Below are 18,889 nucleotides of genomic sequence, written 5' to 3'. Positions count from 1 at the left end.
GGTATGAAAAATTCAGAGACAAAACTCTCTAATAGCTGGTTTAGAGTTTTAGAAAGCAGGCATTCTTTATTCTCAGCGCCAGATGCATGGGGGTAAGTTCTGCCCAACATGCATACCGACTTTGTTCACGGTTTACCTTTTTACATGGCCGATCCATACATATTAATGGCACTTTTGAGGAACTGTTAGCATAATCATTAGAGTTCCCATGAACTACTTATCGTACCTACATTCCTACTATGCATATGTGGCCCAGTGGGTCGGGGGGGTCCTCTGGTGGTCGTTTGGGACATCTTTAGCCCTCCTTTATCCTCTTCTTCATCATCTTCTTCTTTTACTTCTCATCTTTTTCACGACCTTTTCTTCTGGCCCTGGTCCAGCACTCTTGGCTCATGTCTTTTTTTTTTGGACCGGTTTTGGACTGGTTCTTACCTAGTTAGTAGCTAAACTACACAATGCAGCTATCTACCAGTAGCTAAACTACAGAATACAGCTTTGTGCAGCTCGGCAATGTCATGGATACATACTTGCTGCATTTACAGCTAAGCACGCTGGTAAAATTCCTCCAGTATCAGTGCTAGGGGCGCGCGAACCACCATCACTAGAGGTGAAGGACCCACAAAATCGCTCCTGCCAAGGAGACTGAAGTCCACCAAGTCTTCAAGCCAGCGCGGCAAAACGGGCCCTCCGGGCCCTGCTGGGCGCTGGCAGCCGGCCCACAGCGGCAAGAACAAGGCTGGGCCGCCCCGTCCTGCCGCGCTCCCGGCGGGCACCAGCTCTTCACCACGCGCGGCCCGGGGTGCCCCACCTGGCCGCCGCGGCGCCCGGACCCGCCGGACCGCTCCTCCCGGCGCCCGCCTCTCCCCTCAGTGCTCGCGGGACGCCCCCCGGCCGCCGCCGCCGCCGCCCCGGGCCCGGCCCCGCCCGCCATTTCGTGCGGGAGCCGCCCCGCCCGTCCCCCGCTGCAGACGCGGCTCCGTCACCTCACCCGACGGACACCTCCCCGCCCGCCCCGGCCAGCGCCCGGCCCTCGCTCCCGCCCGCCCGGCCCCCCCACGGGGCGCCCCGCCGCTCCCCCGCCCGCGGCCGGGCCAAGCCGACCCAAACCCCTCCCCTGTCTGCAGCAAGTGGCCGCCGGAGAAGGGCGGTGGCGGCGGCGGCGGCGCCATCACGTGAGGGCCCTGCCTGGCGCTCGGCTCCCCTCGCCGCCGCCGACCCCCGGCCCCGTCCCGCGCCCCGCCGCCTCGCCTCGCCTCGCCCCGCGCTCCCATGCCCAGCAGCGTGGCGGTGCCGCTGGGGCTGGGCGCCTGCCGCAGGTCGGGGGCGCTGGCCGGGATGCTGGCGCTGGTGGCGCGGCTGCTGGACTGGCTGCGCTCGCTGTTCTGGAAGGAGGAGATGGAGCTCACCCTGGTGGGGCTGCAGTACTCGGGCAAGACCACGCTGCTCACCGTGCTGGCGGTACGCAGCCGCGGCCCGGCCGCCCGCCGGCCAGGCGCAGGGGCAGGGCGGCGGAGGGGCGGGGGGCGCTCGGGGCGGCGGCCCGCCGGAGGGGGCCGGCGGCCGGCGGTGAGGCGGGGGCGGCGGCCCGGCGGCCTGGCGTGGCGGGACGGGGCCGCGGCCCCCAGCCGGGCGCTGCGCCTCGCTTCCCCCGGCAACAGGTGCGGGCTCTGCGCCCGCGGCCCAGCCGCCGCCTGGCGTGGGGTCCCGGCGGGGCGCTGCGGAGGGAGGGAGGGGGCGGTGGGTGTGAGGCAGGGCTTGCACCTTTTGCAACCTCGAGAATTTCACAGCAGGGCCAGACGGGTGTGAGATGGTTCTGAGAGGGAGGAAGGTGATGTCCTCTGGGTCCGACTGCAAAGCATACCCACCTGAAAGCAGGTTCCCGGGCACGGACGCTGGCCCGTGGTTCAGAGTTGGCGTTTCACGGCCAGCGTATCCCAGGATAACTCAAAATATATTGTGCGTCCTGCAAAGCCCCGAGTCCCCTGCCACTGAATTCTCCCCTCCCATCAGTTGCATCAGTATTAATGGCCTCCCATGATGCCTTGATAGCTCTCAGCGTTCAAGTCTGACGTTGAGTTGATGTTCCCTTCGTGCTGTGGTGATGGCCTTGCAGCCTCATACCTCTCAGACACGGACACTGACACCTACCGTGACGTTTTCCATTTTGTCGCCATGCTGAAATACGTTCCTCATCGTTGCGGTAGTCTCTGGCCATATGCATTTGGGTCCGTCCTGAAGATTCACTTTCCATTGGAAGATGGAAACAAATACGTATCTTAAATACGGTTACCACTAATCATGAAGCTTAGTGCATACCCTTTTCTGCAAGGTGATCTCTGTTGTGAGATGTATTGCAGCCTCACCTGCCACACGATAAAGGTTTCCAGGTGGTCTTTGGTCCTTATCCTGAAAAGTTACTCGATCATGAATCATAACCAGACTGGGAAGTGTATGGCCTAAAGTCAAAGAGGTTGAGGCAATGATGGTGTGAGTATATGGTATTTCTTACTTGCTTTCATATACAATTATGGATTAAGGGAGAAAAATAGGAGGTTGTGAATTAGTGAGTGAAGAAGTGGGGAGAGAGCAGGAGAAAAAGGACGGGGTAGGGGAAGTACACAATGAAAGTACGTTTTGGGGGACATCAGCGATCAATAAACATATATAAAATATCTGGAAGTGGTGTTTTACTTCATTAGGCACTTGGACGGTATTGGTAACAAGGGCCTCAGCACTCCTCATGCCCGTTGGAACTGTTAATTTCCCAAGGGCAGGCATTGCTGAGGAAGGGGGTAAAGGCATGATGAATTATATTGCTTCTTGCATTTATTTCATAAATGGAGCAAAGAACACCACAGCAATTCAGAGACCTCAGTAACAATAGTGTGAGGTGTTAGATTTTGTACATGTAACTGTCCACTCACTAATACTATGCCACCAGTGGAATGGCATCATATGTACTTGTGTCTCTCATGCTAATATCTTGAATACCAGAGCACTGCTGTCTCCGCAGGTCTGATTTTGCCAGCGCATGTATTGCTTGAAAATATGCTACAAGGCATCCATGTTTTCTGACTTGTCACAAATAGCTGGTTTTATAGCTTTTGGATCTCGTAGCCTGGAGATGATACACCATGGTAATCGCCAAAGAGGAGTGGTTGGAGAATTTAGAAGTAAACAGTTCAGGAAAAGACAGTGGATAATAGCTTACTCTTGAATACAGGTGATAGGAGGATGGCAAATAGATTGGCAACTCTGTGTCCATTTGTATGTGTGTGGCTTGGGTGTGAAATAGTCTCTACTTAAAATGCAAACTGCAATGGATCATAAAAACAAGCACTAGTAAATCACTGGTTTTTCTACTTTGCAGTAGTATTTAGAGATTCTGTCATGCTGACACTGAATAAACACACTTTGAGGCAGTGTCTTCCCTGAAGAGTTTGAGCCGTATTTAGTCCTCTGTTACCAGTGGAAATCTTGAATAGCTTCACTGCCTTTTACTATAGACGTGCACAGATGTAACGGAGTAGAATCTGGCCCATGGTTGTTAATACAGTAGGGGGTAATGACAGTATTTATTGTCAGTTCAATATTCAGCAACACTTAAAGAAGGCATTACCAACTTCCTAGCATCAGTTATTTTCATCTGTGTCAGGATGTAATCTTTTTTACCGACATATGACAATGCACTAGTTTGTGTGTCTTGAATATTCACAAAAGTAGGCAATTTGTCATGTAAAACTTCCTTAGCAAGCAAAATGGAACAGATTTTTTACTGTATGGTGCTTACAGCGCTTGAAACAAAACAGAGTAATCAGAGCGCTTTTGGACTAATGTGAGCACAAGATTCAACATACTACTTTCTTTTCTTTATTGTGTGGGAAAGCGAGGAACTGTAAACATAATACTTCCTTTGTAGCTGGTTCCATTCAACCAGAATGGAAATTTTTAGAGGAAAAGTCTAAAGCCCAGTAAAGGGGGCACTAATTCTTTGCATTCTGTCCTTAATACAAGAGCAGTTATGATGGTTTTTTTATTTATTTTTGTTTTCCAGTTTATCATGTTACATATGGTGTATAATTTGCTGACAAAAGTGGAATCCTGACTTTCTATGAATTTGTTTAGTCTTTTGGGTCGGCTGGCTGGTTTTCCAGGCCTTCCTGTGCTTGAATAATGATGCTACATTCTCAGGGTTTGTGTGTTCATATGTCTGTCCTCCTCAAATAAATGCACTATATATTTTAACAAATTAGACTAGTACCCACTACAGGCAATGGTTACTGATTGTCTTTGTCTTACTGCATCCAATTAACAACTTCTGTCACTGCAGGGTACATGTATCTGTATGAGATTGCAGGTACATTTGTCTTCACTGTTTTTTCCTGCTGCTGTTGACAAGTCACAGAAGCAAGGAAAAAGGAGGGGGAAAAAAAAAAGAAAAAATACTTTCAGAAACAAAAGATGGGGAAAATGTATAGCAGAGAATTTAACAAGAAGGTTCCCATAGGTAAGTTTGAACAAGTAATTGATGGGAAGTTTTTTCTTGCCTGAAGGATCTAATTCCAAACTCCAAAATCTTGTGAGAGGATCAAGTAACTGTCAAAGGTTATACAAAGGCTTTTAAAGTCCCAAGTTAAAAACAATTTATCTTAGTTTGTGAACACAAACTACAGGCACAGTGTATTCTTACTCTGCCATAAACAGCAAAGAAGAAAGCTGCAGAAAGCGTACAGAGACCAGCAATAGCACTGGAGATAGCTGGTGGCAGTGTGTGCACTGTGAAGGCTCCAGTGCACCCTGAAGCTCTCATCATCCACTTCTCAGGTGAGAGGGACCTGTGGAAGCATGTCTGCTTCCCTCCTTGTCCACATGCCCATATTTTCTTCCAGCAAAACCCCATGGCATATGGGATGGTGAGGTGGATAAAGGGAATATAGTTAGATATATATGGAAGGTTAATGGCAAGCCCAGAGGTCCTGCTCTCCTTTCTGGATGACTGGAAAACCAGGACTACTGTGCATGTTGTAGTGAGTGCTTGGGCCTCCATTGTAGACCTAACTGTTAAGTAACCATCTGCATATATTAATGCACCATGCCTAGGAGACACAATACCTTATTAATAATACATTTTGAAAAGAAAGAATGAATAAAGCGTTGTCTGCTTAGGTCTGAGTTTCACCTTTCTCCTCAAAAGCTTTCTTGTGTAGTGGGTAGGTGTGTGTAAGGTTCCCATTGGCATGATAACAAGCATCTATCTTCTAAAAATATTTATCTGAACTGCAGGAGGAGGCAGCACTTTGGTTTTGTGTTTATGGAGCGCTGAGTTAGTACCTTGTATTTTTCTGCCTCAATGCCGTTCTTTTAGCTTTCACAGTAGGACTCCTCTGCTGTCACCTGCTTGCAAGGAAAGGGTCTGCACGTAGTACTCTCTACATGTGTACTTCACTGTTTATTAGGAGTTAAACCATCAGTAATGGTAGTGAGACACTGCAGCGGAAAATCCTGGTGCAGTCCGTTTCATCATATTTTATCATATGATATATCATATGATATGATTTATCATATGACCCTTAAAGGTCCCTTCCAACCCAAACCATTGTATGATCTGTATTTTGACTGTGCTTCTTTCTGGTTTACTGAAGGATCAATGAAGAATTATCTGAAGTCTCATGGTTTCTAGGGTGATCTTTGTCGCTGAGGAGAATAAAAGATCATTTAAAGGGTCTGAAATGAACAGCCTTCCTTGGTGTGACAATGCATTAATTGAAGTATTGGCTAGTGCTCTTGCGGAACATTAATGTGATATTTTATAGTGTTGTAAAATAAAAATTTTAGACTGCAAACTAGAAACTTACCTGCTGTGTATCAAGTATTTTATAATAAATATATTTTTTTCTTGTATTCTAGTCAGGGCAGTTCACTGAAGATATGATTCCTACAGTAGGCTTCAATATGAGAAAAATAACAAAAGGAAACGTTACCATAAAGGTAGGTGTGCATGTTTGTGTTAATACAGAGTGAATAATCAATAGATAAAGTGATTTCAGATTGGAATGTGAAAGCATAGGAAATCCCTTTCAAGATGATAGGATCATTTATCTGTTTTAAATAGCATGTAGTCATATATTTCTCTTGTTACATTAATCTGTTTGATTTAATTATATCCATGCCAGGCAGAAGCTTTGTTGCACTCTTTTGGGTTAGAAAGGTCATAAAAATCTGAGATATTAAGGGAGCTGAGCTGACTCCTGGGGGTCTCTCCTCTCTCTCTCTCTTTCTCCTTCTCACAACTCTAAGTGAATCTGAAGCAACTTCACTCCTAACTTGGGTATCTCATTGGAGAGTGTGGTGAGTGCAGTTTAGCTCGCATATTGTTAGCTATATGAAAATAGAACATCTAATATTAAAGTCAGTTGTCAGTAGAAAAACATAGATGATGCCAGTTTGGTTGTGATTTATGCCACAGGCATCAAAATAGAGATAAATCACTTCAGTAGCATTAAGGTGCTCTTTGTTGTTTGTTTATGAAGGGACCCTGGTTGATTAGTCTAGATTGAATTCATAACTTCTACCTAAAATTGGGTAAAGGGAATACAGATTTTTACCTTCGACTTTTCCCTCTTTTGCTTCATTTTCTCTCCTTTCTCCTTCAGTTCTAAAGATACTCTTTTTTCCTCTGGTTTGGTGCGACTCCTAAACCTAGGGAGGATTTTCTGAAATTACCTGTAATGTGAATATAAGCAGTTGTTAATTGTCTACCCGTTCTCTCTAAACAGTGAGCAGGTAAAGGATGGTAAAAGGGATAATTGACTTCTGTTGGCTGGGAGATGCTACAGCTGAACTAAAAACCCCTAAACCTGAAATGACCATAGTGGTATAAATACTGTGACTGCCTGTCTGTTTCTGGTCTTAGTATCTTGCTATGCTTCTTTAAAATGTCAAGTGGCTGTAGAGCCTTTAGCTGTACATTTCACTTCTGTGTCTACTTCTGTGTTATAAGCCTGCAGAGTTATCAATAGATTCCTCTACAACTGCTTGTACGTTACAGTACCTAATAAGCCAGTCTTTTGAAATCTATTGAAATGGACAGTCTAATGTCACCCAACTATTTCCTTTCCTCACCCCAACCCTCCTTCCCACATACCTCTTTGAAATTCATGTTGGGTTTGGCTAAAATAAAAATTCTTAACATTACCCATGATTTGGTCTGATTTTAATTTCCCAGGAAATTTTGGCAGATTGCTAAAAATAAATGATGGTGAATTACCTTAAAACTAGGTTCACAGTAAAAACTAAAAGGATTGACAAGAAAATGAAGTAAAATGTCAAATGGAGTAAAAGTGGAGGGGAATCATTACTGACTTGGTAACCTCAACTCTGTGACTTTGTGCATGATTGTTATGATAAGTACATGATTGGAGTCTACTTTGGGAGAGAATTTGACCTCACTCATCACGGAGCAGGTGAGCAAGAAAAAAAAAAAAGTAGCATCATATAAACATTTTTAATTCATGCCTTTCCTGAAAGGTAAATGATTGATAGAAGCCTAAACTTTTTTTTTTTTCAGTGTAGATGGTGTGTGTGTTTGTGAGTTAAAAAACCCCCAACTGTCGCACGATGAGCACTGCAATTTTGAAGTAAAAACTCAGGACTGGTATTACTTTACACAGCTCTCTGGAAATACAGAGGAGTTTATATGGCAATATGAATAAGCCTGCATCATCTGGGGATGACTGGGATTATCTGGGGAAAATGTAGGTGACAAGAATCAAAAATCTGTCAGCACTAATTCTTGCAGCCAACCCTGTATGCTCAGTTTATTTTGGAGGTCCAGGAATCAAAAGGATTAAAAGGTAACTGACCTGGTCTTTCAGGAGACAGAGGTAGTGCACAAGGTGCACATCCTGCTGTGTGACAGTTCTACAGCTTCTTCTTGTAAATGGAGGCTGTTATTTCATGATGCTTTCTGTTAGTTCTTATGGATGCTATGTTTGAAACTGGTGAAAAACCCCAGAATTTCATCAATGTTGAGGTTTCACTTCTAGTCTCAGCCCTTGTTCACCTCTATTCTCAGTATATATGAGGTCATTCAAGCTCTTCCTTCTCTCTGCTGTTTCATCTCTGCGTGGCCAGCTTTGCTTGTGGTAGTACATGACTCCATGTCATGTAAGGCTGGTCAAGGGAAATTTCAGTTTATGGGAACAACCACTTTAATTGCAGTAGGGCAGTATTCATGCTGCATAACAAGAAGGCATACTGATTCACAGAGAACTGCTTACTCTTTTCCCTTGCTGTGGAGTTTCCCTGTGACTCTCCTCATGCCAGTTAGCCTCTCCTTATCAAACATGTTCCCCTCTTCTACTGCTTGGTTTCTTTGTGTCTTACCTGTTTGCATACACAAAGGCCAAACCCTGAACGCCTCATTCCTGAAAATAACTTCTTCTGTCCCTTAAAGAGGGAGCAATAAATGTCCTCCCTTAGTCCAGGAGTGAGTTTGTCAACAAGTGAGAAAAAACCCCAACCCTCTGTTGAATGTGCCTCAACAGCCATCTGTTTGTTGCTGAGCAAAGACCTTAGGTCCATTATAGAAAGAACGTCAGCCTAAACAGGAACGTGCCAACTTACTGTTATCTTCTTCCCAAAGAGTCCCTTTTTAATCAGAATCAGAACTTCTGAACGTTATTTCATTGGGGTTGAAATTCTGCTTTCCAAACAGAATCTTTCTTGTAAAGGTAAAAAAACCCCTACCCCTCTTAAAAAAAAAAAAAAAGGTCACAAAATAACCTTTTAATACACCTACCTTTCTGCCCGTAGTAGCACTTATAAACCGCAGTATGATGTTCCTCTTGCTAGGGGCAAACTAGACTTAACTTCTGGGAAACCAAAGAGGGAATCAGGCCACCCTAGTGAGGGTGGCAGAGATGAAAGGTCAGCTTTTACAATTAGCTTAAGTAAGTGATGGTGTGATGTAGAAGAATGAAGCTGGGTTAATTATCATTGATCATATACAGCTGTGGGTTGGCTGATATAGATAAGGTGCAGCTGTGGCTGGTTCTGTTAAGTGGTTGCGAGTCAATGAAGGGAGAGCAGCTGAGGAAGAAGCAGAGAGAAGAGTGAGCGTGCCCAGAATAAGGAGAGACTAGGAGAAGGCAGCAGAGGGGCGGGTATGAAGAGTATGTTGATATGTGATGGTAAAAGACCTTGTTGTAGCTGGCTGGTTTATGGAATGCTGTGACAGTGTGGGATTTTTACATTCTACTTTAAGCTTGGCTCTGCAACCTCACACCCATTTTCTGTCAGCACCAGTGCGCACCAGAGCACAATGCACACGGTAGTCAGATCAGGCCACTGATCTAGATGGAAGCAACCTCTAAAAAAAAACCAACAGCCAACCAAACCAAACCCCTGTACTTTTTCTCCCCAGTCAAATGACCTAAGAAGTGTTCTTCCCCAAACAGCTATGTGATTGCTGGTGCCCCCACAGTGTGGGAAAGCATGGTACCGACAGGGGTAAAATGCTGCGTTTTGGGGACAGCCCAGATAGATTGACTTAGCTGCAAACCACCATATTTGGGGTGCAGAATTTGGACAGGAAGAAAGCAGTATCTCCATTTGGTGAGAAAAACAGAAGTTTTCCTTCATCCTTCCACTCTGGTAGCTGCAAGCTTTTAAGCACAACTAACACTGCCTGTTGCTAGAGGGCTGCCAGAGTATGTCCCAGTACGCACACATAGACTGCATGTGGATTCAGAGGGATCAGTGATGATATTTAAAAAAAGTAATCAATGTTTAGTGCTATATTGTTAGGATTTATGAACTTTGGATGGTGTTAAGTTTTACAGTCCTTATGATTAATTCATGATTCATATTGGTTATGAAGGAGAATTTATGGAGAAGTCAATGGAAATTTATATGAGAACAGTCTGATTGATGTGCTAATTGTATAGATTTTTCTCCCCCAAGATTCTGTTCATTATGCACAAATTAACATGTACACGAGCTATGACAGCAAATCAAACTAATGTGTTTACAACAAGAATATCAGATACTGCCCTACAAGTGCAAATATATCCTAAGGCCATCTAATGCTTTCTTGACCTCTTATACATCAATGGCAGGTGTGTAGGAGAGCCAGACCAGTGACAGAATTGTGATCAGCATTGTGATAGGAAGCAGCAAATGCAGACTCGGAAGCAAAAGCTGTTTATTTCAGTTTAAGTAGTCAAACTGTCTTTTAAGTTTTATTCAAAGAAGTATTTTTTCTTATTGTTCTTTCAGGCACGCAGACGTTCTTTGTTCTCCTGCCTGAGCCTTCCCTTCTCTTCCCTTCTCAGAAGAGTACATTTGTACTGAAGCAGTACCTTCCACTTGAGCTTTAGCAATGTTTCCTAATTCATCCAGGAGATGATTCTATTTTAAATATTCCTAAAATCAGTTTCATACACTTTTCATCACAACTGCCTTGGTTTACCACTGATCAAGGAAGTGCATAAATGCCACAGTCAATAAAAAGTTACCGCATTCAACCATAGTTCATAAATAATCCACAGGAATAGGAGTTTCTCTTAAGTTCCCTTGTTTTCATTCTTTTGCATAGAAACAATAAGACCATGATTTAGAGTTTATGTAGAGAAAACATAAGGATAGTTGGAGTGCTGTAGTGATGCTGCTACTGAATTGTCAGACTTTTTTTTGTGGAAGAAAATGAGAAAGCTGCTGATGGCTCATAAATAAATGACAAATAAAGGTCATGTACTAAGTAGACAGTCTTCAAAATAAAGTATTTTTGAGCCAGGATAGTTCAAGTATGTGAAGGAAGTGACTAGTGAGTTTGTACTGCAGTTGTGTGCACCAATGATACTCCAAGCTCAAGTTCATGTAGGGAGGAGGTGCATGGGTTTCTGTAGAACTGTGCCTTGTTTTACACTTCGATCTCAAAAGTTGTGTTAAATATAGTTGTTTATAATAGAGTTGTTAAGAATAAGGGTATCCTTTAACCATTAACAATACTAACATTATTATGTTTATTAGTTTCAAAAATGATACTTGGTTTGGAAGCCTGTCTGCACAGGAAAATAATTTAGCTTAACTAGTTCTTATGGTCTTGCCGCTACAACAGCATACAGGGAAAGCAGGAGGTGTAGGGGAATGTGGCTCTTGTGCGTCAATGCTTATTTCCTTAAAAGCCTGTCAATACTTTTAGGTCTTGTAAACACAAAGTACTTGTATGCTGCTATTCCTATATCTAGGTAAGCTGTTAAAATCTTACAGCCTAATTGCTAGATAAAGTTTCCAAAATTATTTTACCGTTAGAAGAATGACATCATTTGTTGATAAGTTGATGACTGAAGAAGGGGCAGGGGGATGCCTTTTGTTAGAATACTTTGAGTTATTTGCAGCCCAGTCAACTAGGATTCAGAGTGAAATTTTCTTTAACCTTCTTATCCCAACAAAGCAGGTTAGCTTTCTCATCGAAATACTATGATATCCAACTGTCAGTTATTATTAAAATTCCTGGATAAAGTGTTACTTTACAAAACCTCTGAAGTCCTTCAAACATAGCAGGAATGATCTTCATGGTAAGCAGATAGGTCTTGCGTCTGACCTTTTCAAAGGTCTCGGGGGACACTGCAAAACGGAATCAATTAAATTTACTGTGCGAGTGAGGTTGAGAAACCACCTGGATCAAAAAGTCATCAAGTGACAAAATGGCATTCCAGAAGTGTAAGACTGATCACCTTAGGCAAAGTAAGTTGCAACACCAACAAGTAGATGATACTAATCTTTATCTAGTTTTTGCCGTGTTTTGGGGTGGGCCACTAAGAAGGAAGTACTATGCTAGTGCAGTATCACTGCTGGGTTTTTTGCTACCAGTTCCGGAAGGCAACAAGAGCTAAGGAGCCCGCGGACTGCTTTATTTTCCTCCAGCTTTGGCAGTCATTTCCAGAAGCCAGTAGAGTTATTCTCATGTTTACTTTCTAATCCTAGTGTGTAAAATTATGGTCGCTGGCGTGCTTGTGTGTATGAGTATTTATCCAAACCGCACTGAAAGAAAAATACTGACTTATGCAAGCCAAAACACTTTGTAGGAAGATGCCATTTTCATGAGCTCTTTAATTGAAGTTGAGCATGATTTCGGCTTTAACTATGAATTGTCAAATTTTGGCTTCTCAGTCTATTTATTTTTTATTATTTTAATTTATTTATATAAATTATATATTTTATATATTATATAATTAATATATATTAAATAATAAATATTAATTTATTTCCCCCAAAAAAGAGGAGGCAAGAGAAGATTTTAACACACAGTATTTGAAATTTAAGCAGAAAGCTTCATGGATTTTGAGGTTGTGGTTGAGGTATTAAATTACAATATGATTTTCAGCATCAAAATGCCTAATGTACTAAGGGATCTGTTGAAACTATTTTGATGAAGTTCATAACAAAACTGATGGCTGTCACTTTTTTCTGACAAAAAAAATCTATGGCTGAAGAATTAATTTGGGGTTTTACTTACAAGCAAGTTTTGTTGTTTGCTGAGTAATTTGATTTTGATGGGGTTTTTTATGTTTGGATCAGTGCAGCATTAGTAGCCTTTTGCTTTAGCGAGACTTACTGTTCAATAGGGTAGACCGTAGCTAAAAAAATTTTTTTGACAAACCAGATTTTGAAAGCCTCAGAAGACACGCGTTGTGAACTGTTATTTTAAGTGATTGAAGTTAAGAAACTCCAGCTACTCAACCTTTGATTCTTGCAGTGATGGTCTTAGAATAGTCTCAGGTATGAAAAAGAAATAGAGCAACACAGGACCTGCATATGCACAGGCAATGCAGCAGGTTCGTTTTCCTTGCCCTTGCAATTTGTTTCCTTAAAGTAGGACCGGCAGCCAGTGTGTGCCCGCCCTGGGTTTTGCAGCCGGGAGGGAGCGGTGAGCTGCTAGCTGCTCGGGGACTGGAGCTGCGGGGGTCGCGCTGCGGCCACCCCAGCTGTCACCGCTAGATGCCAGCGTCCTTCCACGGAAGCTGCAGCCCGGGCCAGCACGGGCCAGTATGCTGGAGGGGGAAGCCAAGCTTCTTTGCTGTTTGTTCTGATGTGGCAGAGAGGGAGGAGGATCCCAGCTCTGTGCGTTCTTTTTCTAGCTTCCTTGGTTGCAGCGCGCCTCCCTTCTCCGGATAGTAGAGTTTCCAAGTCTCCAAACATTCTTGTAGAAACAGAATCCTCCTGCTTTGTAATGCTTCATCCTCCTGTTCACCTGCATGTAAAAACCACCGTATCTATCACGTCATCATGTCACGTGTCGTGCAGTAATACAAGCCTTCCTGTGTACTGCCTGTATAGCTCCAGCAGTGTTTCAGCAAAAAATTCAGCAAAAAAAACCCCAAAAACTGGCTATTCCATATAGCTGAAAAGACCGTGTTGTATCTGGGCTGATTTCAAGTCAAGTGTTTATTCCTATAAAGAGTTTTTGTAGGATACCCTAGTTATTTATGATAGTTGTGTGTAAGGAAAAGCTGTACTGCTGGATTCAAAAGGGCTGTGGCCCACAGCAGAAAGTCCAGTTACTAGTGATACACCCCAGGGATTGTTTAGTGTCCTCATTAGTGACCTGGATGATGGGACAGGATACACCCTTAGTAAGTTCGCTGACAATACAAAACTTGGAGGAGTGGCGGATAGAGAAGAGGGTTGTGCTGCCATCCTCAAGTGGTCTCAAGTTACACCAGGGGAGGTTTAGATTGGATATTAGAAAAATTTCTTCACCAAGGGGGTGGTCAAGCATTGAAAGAGGCTGCCCAGGGAGGTGGTGGAATCACCATCCCTGGAGGTGTCTAAAAGGCACGTAGATGTGGTGTTCAGGTTTAGTAATGGACCTGGCAGCTCTGCGTTAATGGTTAGACTTGATGGTCTCAAAGGTCTTTTCCAACCTAAAGGATTTATTATTCTGTTATCCAGAGGGACCTCAACAAGCTGGAGAAATGGGCTGACAGGACCCTTATGAAGTTAAGGAGAGGAAGGTAGAAAGTCTTGCACCTGGGAGGGATCAACCCCAGGTACCACTGCAGGCTGACTGGCTGGAAAGCAGCTTTGCAGAAAGGGACCTGGGGGTCCTGGTGGACACCAAGTTCACCATTGGTGAGCAGTGTACCTTTGCAGCCAAGAGACCAACAGCATCCTGGACTGCATTTGGAAGAGCTTTGACAGTAGGTCAAGTGAAGTGACCTCTCCCTTTTACTCAGCACTGGTAGGGCCATACATGGAGTACTGTGTCCAGTTCTGGGCTCCCCCGTACAAGAGGGGTGTGGAGCTACTGGGGAGTCCAGTGAAGGGCCATGAAGATGATTAAGGGACTGGAGCATCTCTCATATGAGGAGATGCTGAGATACTTGAGATACTGTTTAGCCTAGAGAAGAGAAAACTCTGGGAGATGTCATCAATACAGCCTGAAGATGTAGCCAGATTTTTCTTAGTGGTGCCCAGTGACAGGACAAGGGGCAAGGCACATAGTGTGATCGAACATTTGAACAGGTTGACCAGGCAGGTTCTGGAGTCTTTATCCTTGGAGCAGTCTGCTCTATGTGACTGTGCTTTGACCAGGGTGAGCTGGACTACAATCTCCAAAGGCCCCTCGTAGCCTCAGTGGTTCTGTGATTCTGTGAAAAGGGCTTAAATGAGGGGTAGAGAATGTCTCAGAGAAGTATGGAGCATACTCGGAACTACTCAGTGATCAAGTAAGAAGGGAAAGTATGAAAGCACTCTCCTGTCTGATAGTTTGGGAAGAGAAGCACATGCACATGCATCTGTGCTGGAAGATGCATGCTGCAGTGTGAGACAGGACCATACATTAGGTAGGAACGTCTACAGTGGTTGGGACAAACACATGGGGCCAGAAGCCAGTGTCCTGAGTCAGAACAGGCAGTGTCGAATGTCTCACCAGGGATTCAGAGTAACTGTTAGGACTCCTAAAAATGAGGGCCAAGAGTTGATCTCAAGGAAATCATCTAAACCAAACTTTTGCTTTGAGGTGAATCAGATATTTACCCACATATCTTAGGTAATGTTTTCTTAAAATTTGTTCTTCAGTGAAGAAGGTTCTACAATATCCCTTGTTTGGTACAATATTCTTTCACTTCAAGTGTTAGAAAGCTTTTTCCTAATACCTGACATGAGTTGCTGTTTTCACTAGTTGAGCTGCTTTTTTCTTTTCTGTATCTGGCAGCCATTTCCTGGGAAATGTTATGGTTTTGCTCGCCCCTCCCCTCTTTATAGGTCATATTTTCAAAATCGCTTCTCACCCTTTCTTTTCTCATCTGGATTTTTTCCAATTTGTCTGTGTCTGTTCTATAGACCGATACTCAAAACCAATATAGGAGCCTCTCTGACACTGAGAACAGGGCACTACGTACTTCCAAAATTGTACGTAAGATGCTTCTGCTAGCATATGCTGATTTAAGATGTGCAACACTGTTGAAACATACTTACTTTGTGAACTGCTCAAACTTTTGTCTTGCATCTGTGCCTGATTATTATCCATTTTGTGCTAGTGCATTTGGTTCCCTCTGTCCTGATGTGGCATTCTGAACATTTCAGCTGCCTTATTTCAGACCATCCATCTAGGTGGTCTGGATACTTCAGGATTCTGCTCTTTTTATCCACTCCAGGCTTGAAGTGCAGCTTATCTGCAGCTTATATAAATGTATGTTCTCTTCCAACATCTTGTTGGGACACCTGGGAATCATAAATGCTGCCCCTGTTTAGCTCTGTCCTCAGCAGCTTTGCCTCACTGATAAATGCTGGGAGTCTGTCAGGATTGCTCAGACTTGAGAGGTAGAGGGCAAGGAGGACACACAAGCCAGGGAGCAGCTCTATGGGGTTAAATCTGTCATGGGAGAATGTCCTTCTCTTCGTCTAATCTACCAATATTAGATTACCTTTTCCCAGCATACACACTTGTACATCCTCCTAGCTTTTCTCTGCTATTGAGCAAATACTAATTTTTGCTTTCGTGGTTATATGTTCTTCAAGGACAAGCAGAATTAATAATCACTACAGTAGTTACTGATCAGCTGTTTTGAGCTGTCAGTGTCCTTGCCTCTGGTCTCCTTGTCCTCAGTCTTCCAAATGCAAGTTCTATCTACAGCTATATGCCAGCTTTCACCATAATTTCTTGGATTTTGATGTCTAGAGACTGAAAAGAGAGTACAAAGTATTGCACGTGGTCACGCAGAATCAGGGCTTTCTACTTCGGGGAGGACACCGTATTGAGGCTAGGATGGATTGACTCCTATTCAGAGGTGTGTTACATCTTGATTGAGAAGATTACAGTCTTTATCTCTAAAGGTGGGTACCCTGGTACTCTACTGCCTTAGAACACAATGTGGATGTAAGCAGCAAGAGCTTCAGAAAAAGGTTTCTGAAACTTTGGTTTTGTGTCCTATTTAAAATCCACCTGTTGATCATTTCAGCATTGTACCTTGTGTCTCTGATAAAATGGCAAATATATCCTGATCATTGAGAAATACCCCTGCCATTAAAATGCCTCAGTACTTGTTTTCAGGAGTTGAAAATACTCGGCCATTTTGTGTTGCAAGCCTAAGTCCATTTCCAGTTCTTCAGTGAAAGTGCTGTGGTGAAATTATAAACTGTGAAGCATGCATATAGCATTTTTTCTGTCTGACGTGACTAAAATAAAATACATAGTTGCAAAAAAATGTTTAAAAGTTGGACTTCATCACCATTGAGGTGTGACAACAGGGTTCTTTAAAGACCAAGATTGGTTTCAAAGAACATAGTGTTCTGAGAAGTATTGCCTGCAGAAAATGTAGCCATGTGGCATATTTTTTTTCAGCTTTAAAAGCAACTGTAAAGGCATTTCCTAAGTATACTATAATAGATAGGTATTAGGTACTCTAAGGTAGTAAGGTATTTCTAACTTCCATAATAGGTTACATGGCTGGTACTACAAGTAGAGCTCTATAGTTTTGTATCCACAGGGCGATTTATTAAAAATTTTAATGTTACTTGATTTAACTCTTTTTATTCTTCCCATTTATTAGCTGAACATTACTGGTTGAAGATTCCAGTCTAGAATAGGGACTATTTAGGATTTGTCTCCCCTGAGCTTCGCCAGGTGAAAAGGAGGAAGCCAGCTTGAGCCAGTTGTCTGAACTTAGTGGAGAGCATTGGCTTTGGAAGAGTGGTTCACCTGGCAGGCAAGGTGCGTTAGGCAGATGCAATCATTTCCTGCTGTCGGTGCCCTCTGAGCTGTTCAGTAGCCGCAGAGAAATTTTGATCACTTGGATTAGATGCCTGGGTTTTGGGTGGCTGAAGTTGAGGGAAATTAATCCCCTGCTTTCCAGTCGCTCACTGTCATTGCGTGTTGGGTTGGCTATATGACAGCTTGCTGTGTGTGGATGAGCTCATTGGTCACAGTATATGTGGACTTGTCTGTGTACAACATGGTGTTGGGCATTGCTGGTGCTACCTTACTCTGCCCAAATGCTCTTCCGTGTTTAGAATTTCCTCACCTGTTTGTTCAGGTTAGATTTATGGCTCATACTTTCTGAATACTTCCAAGCAGAAAGATACATTTCTGTGTTCAAGTATTTATAGTGTTGGATTTATCTTGCAAATTAAGATGTCTGAATGTAAACAGCTATATGTCTGCTCCTTTAATAAGTCAGAGGAGCTCTAGTCAGTACTGTCAAGGCTGAAGCATAATTCTGTCATCCTAAAGAAGACTTTACATCTAGTCCGCAGAATGGCTCTCTAGGCTTCACTGACTGCTGTGAGATCGTAGGTACTGAATCCATGCATTGACGTTGAGATTCAGATGTGTCCTTGTATGCATCTCTGTCCACAACAAATATTCTACCCAGCATGTCTGGAAAAAAGCAATGTAAACTGACATCTAGAAAACACATTTCCTGCAACTGGCTCATTAACCACCAAGCCTTCCCACAATATAAGCTAATTAAAAGAAACACAACTGGAGTATTAACGAGCATTCCTGTAACTGACAGCTTTAGAAAACCTTTGAACCTGTTCCCCAGCTGCATTTTTGCTCAACTGTTATGATACACCTCTGTGCAAAAGAAAAGGATTTGCTCCTTAAACATAGCTGGTAGCTGCAGTCTTGAGGAGGAGTCTTAGATCCGCATGAAGAAATTGAACAAGACATATCTAGAGACATTCCTGTTTTGGAAGAATTTGATCTAACAGGTAAGTATAAGCACTATGATAGATGATGACTCCAAAGTATGGTGATTAATCTAGTTTACAAATTAAAACATTACATTATTTTTTGAGAGTGTAGACCTGCAAGCACAGTAAGAATTACTTCTTTATAGGAGCAGATAGGAACAAATAAAATGGTGATTTATAAAATGCAGTAGAAATAAGATGTATGCGTTTGAGACTAAACAACAGCTCCTTGAGATTCTAGTCTTCTGTGAGGCAGTGGTGCTGGGTATCAAAGAAACTTTTTCTCTGTTTGTTTGGGTCATTCTGTAGGCATTTTCTGATTCTTAAAATCAGCTGGTCTTCTAGGGATAAAATACTTCTTAAATGTTATGAGAAATTCACTCCTGAGGGACCAATGAAAGCCATGGGAGCACTCTGAAGTTGAGTCTCTTTTTAAAAACACCAAGACAAAATAAACTTCTTTTTACAGCTAGCTATATATTCTGCTGTCAAGGTGTAGTCTTCTGCCTCTCCTAGTTCACACCCAGAGTATACTTTTTACCTGTGTATTAAATAATGGGATACAAAAATAGTTGATGTACAAAACTTGCAAAGCTCATGCAAGACAACTTCTTTAACACTAAGACCTGTCCCCTTTCCTCCCTGGGTGCCTCTTGTATTCTTACAGATCTGTCTGTTCAGTCAT

General features: G+C 43.2%; 1 protein-coding gene across 2 annotated transcripts in view; it reads left to right on the top strand.

The window, feature by feature from the left end:
• Positions 1–991: 991 nt before the first annotated feature.
• Positions 992–18,889, top strand: part of LOC130150443 (ADP-ribosylation factor-like protein 8B) — a 29,553-nt gene continuing 11,655 nt past the window's right edge. The window contains exons 1-2 of one of the 2 annotated variants that reach the window (XM_056341420.1): positions 992–1,458; positions 5,908–5,988. In XM_056341420.1, the coding sequence (XP_056197395.1) occupies positions 1,270–1,458; positions 5,908–5,988 (270 nt within the window). In that variant the 5' untranslated portion in view covers positions 992–1,269. The remainder of the gene's footprint in view (positions 1,459–5,907; positions 5,989–18,889) is intronic. The other variant, XM_056341419.1, reaches the window with a different exon arrangement.

Source organism: Falco biarmicus, chromosome 5 (genome assembly GCF_023638135.1).
Source record: "Falco biarmicus isolate bFalBia1 chromosome 5, bFalBia1.pri, whole genome shotgun sequence".
NCBI classification, from domain to species: Eukaryota; Metazoa; Chordata; class Aves; order Falconiformes; family Falconidae; genus Falco; species Falco biarmicus.
The sequence above is the reverse complement of the archived record's forward strand: the minus strand, read 5'-3'. Positions and strand labels throughout refer to the sequence as shown.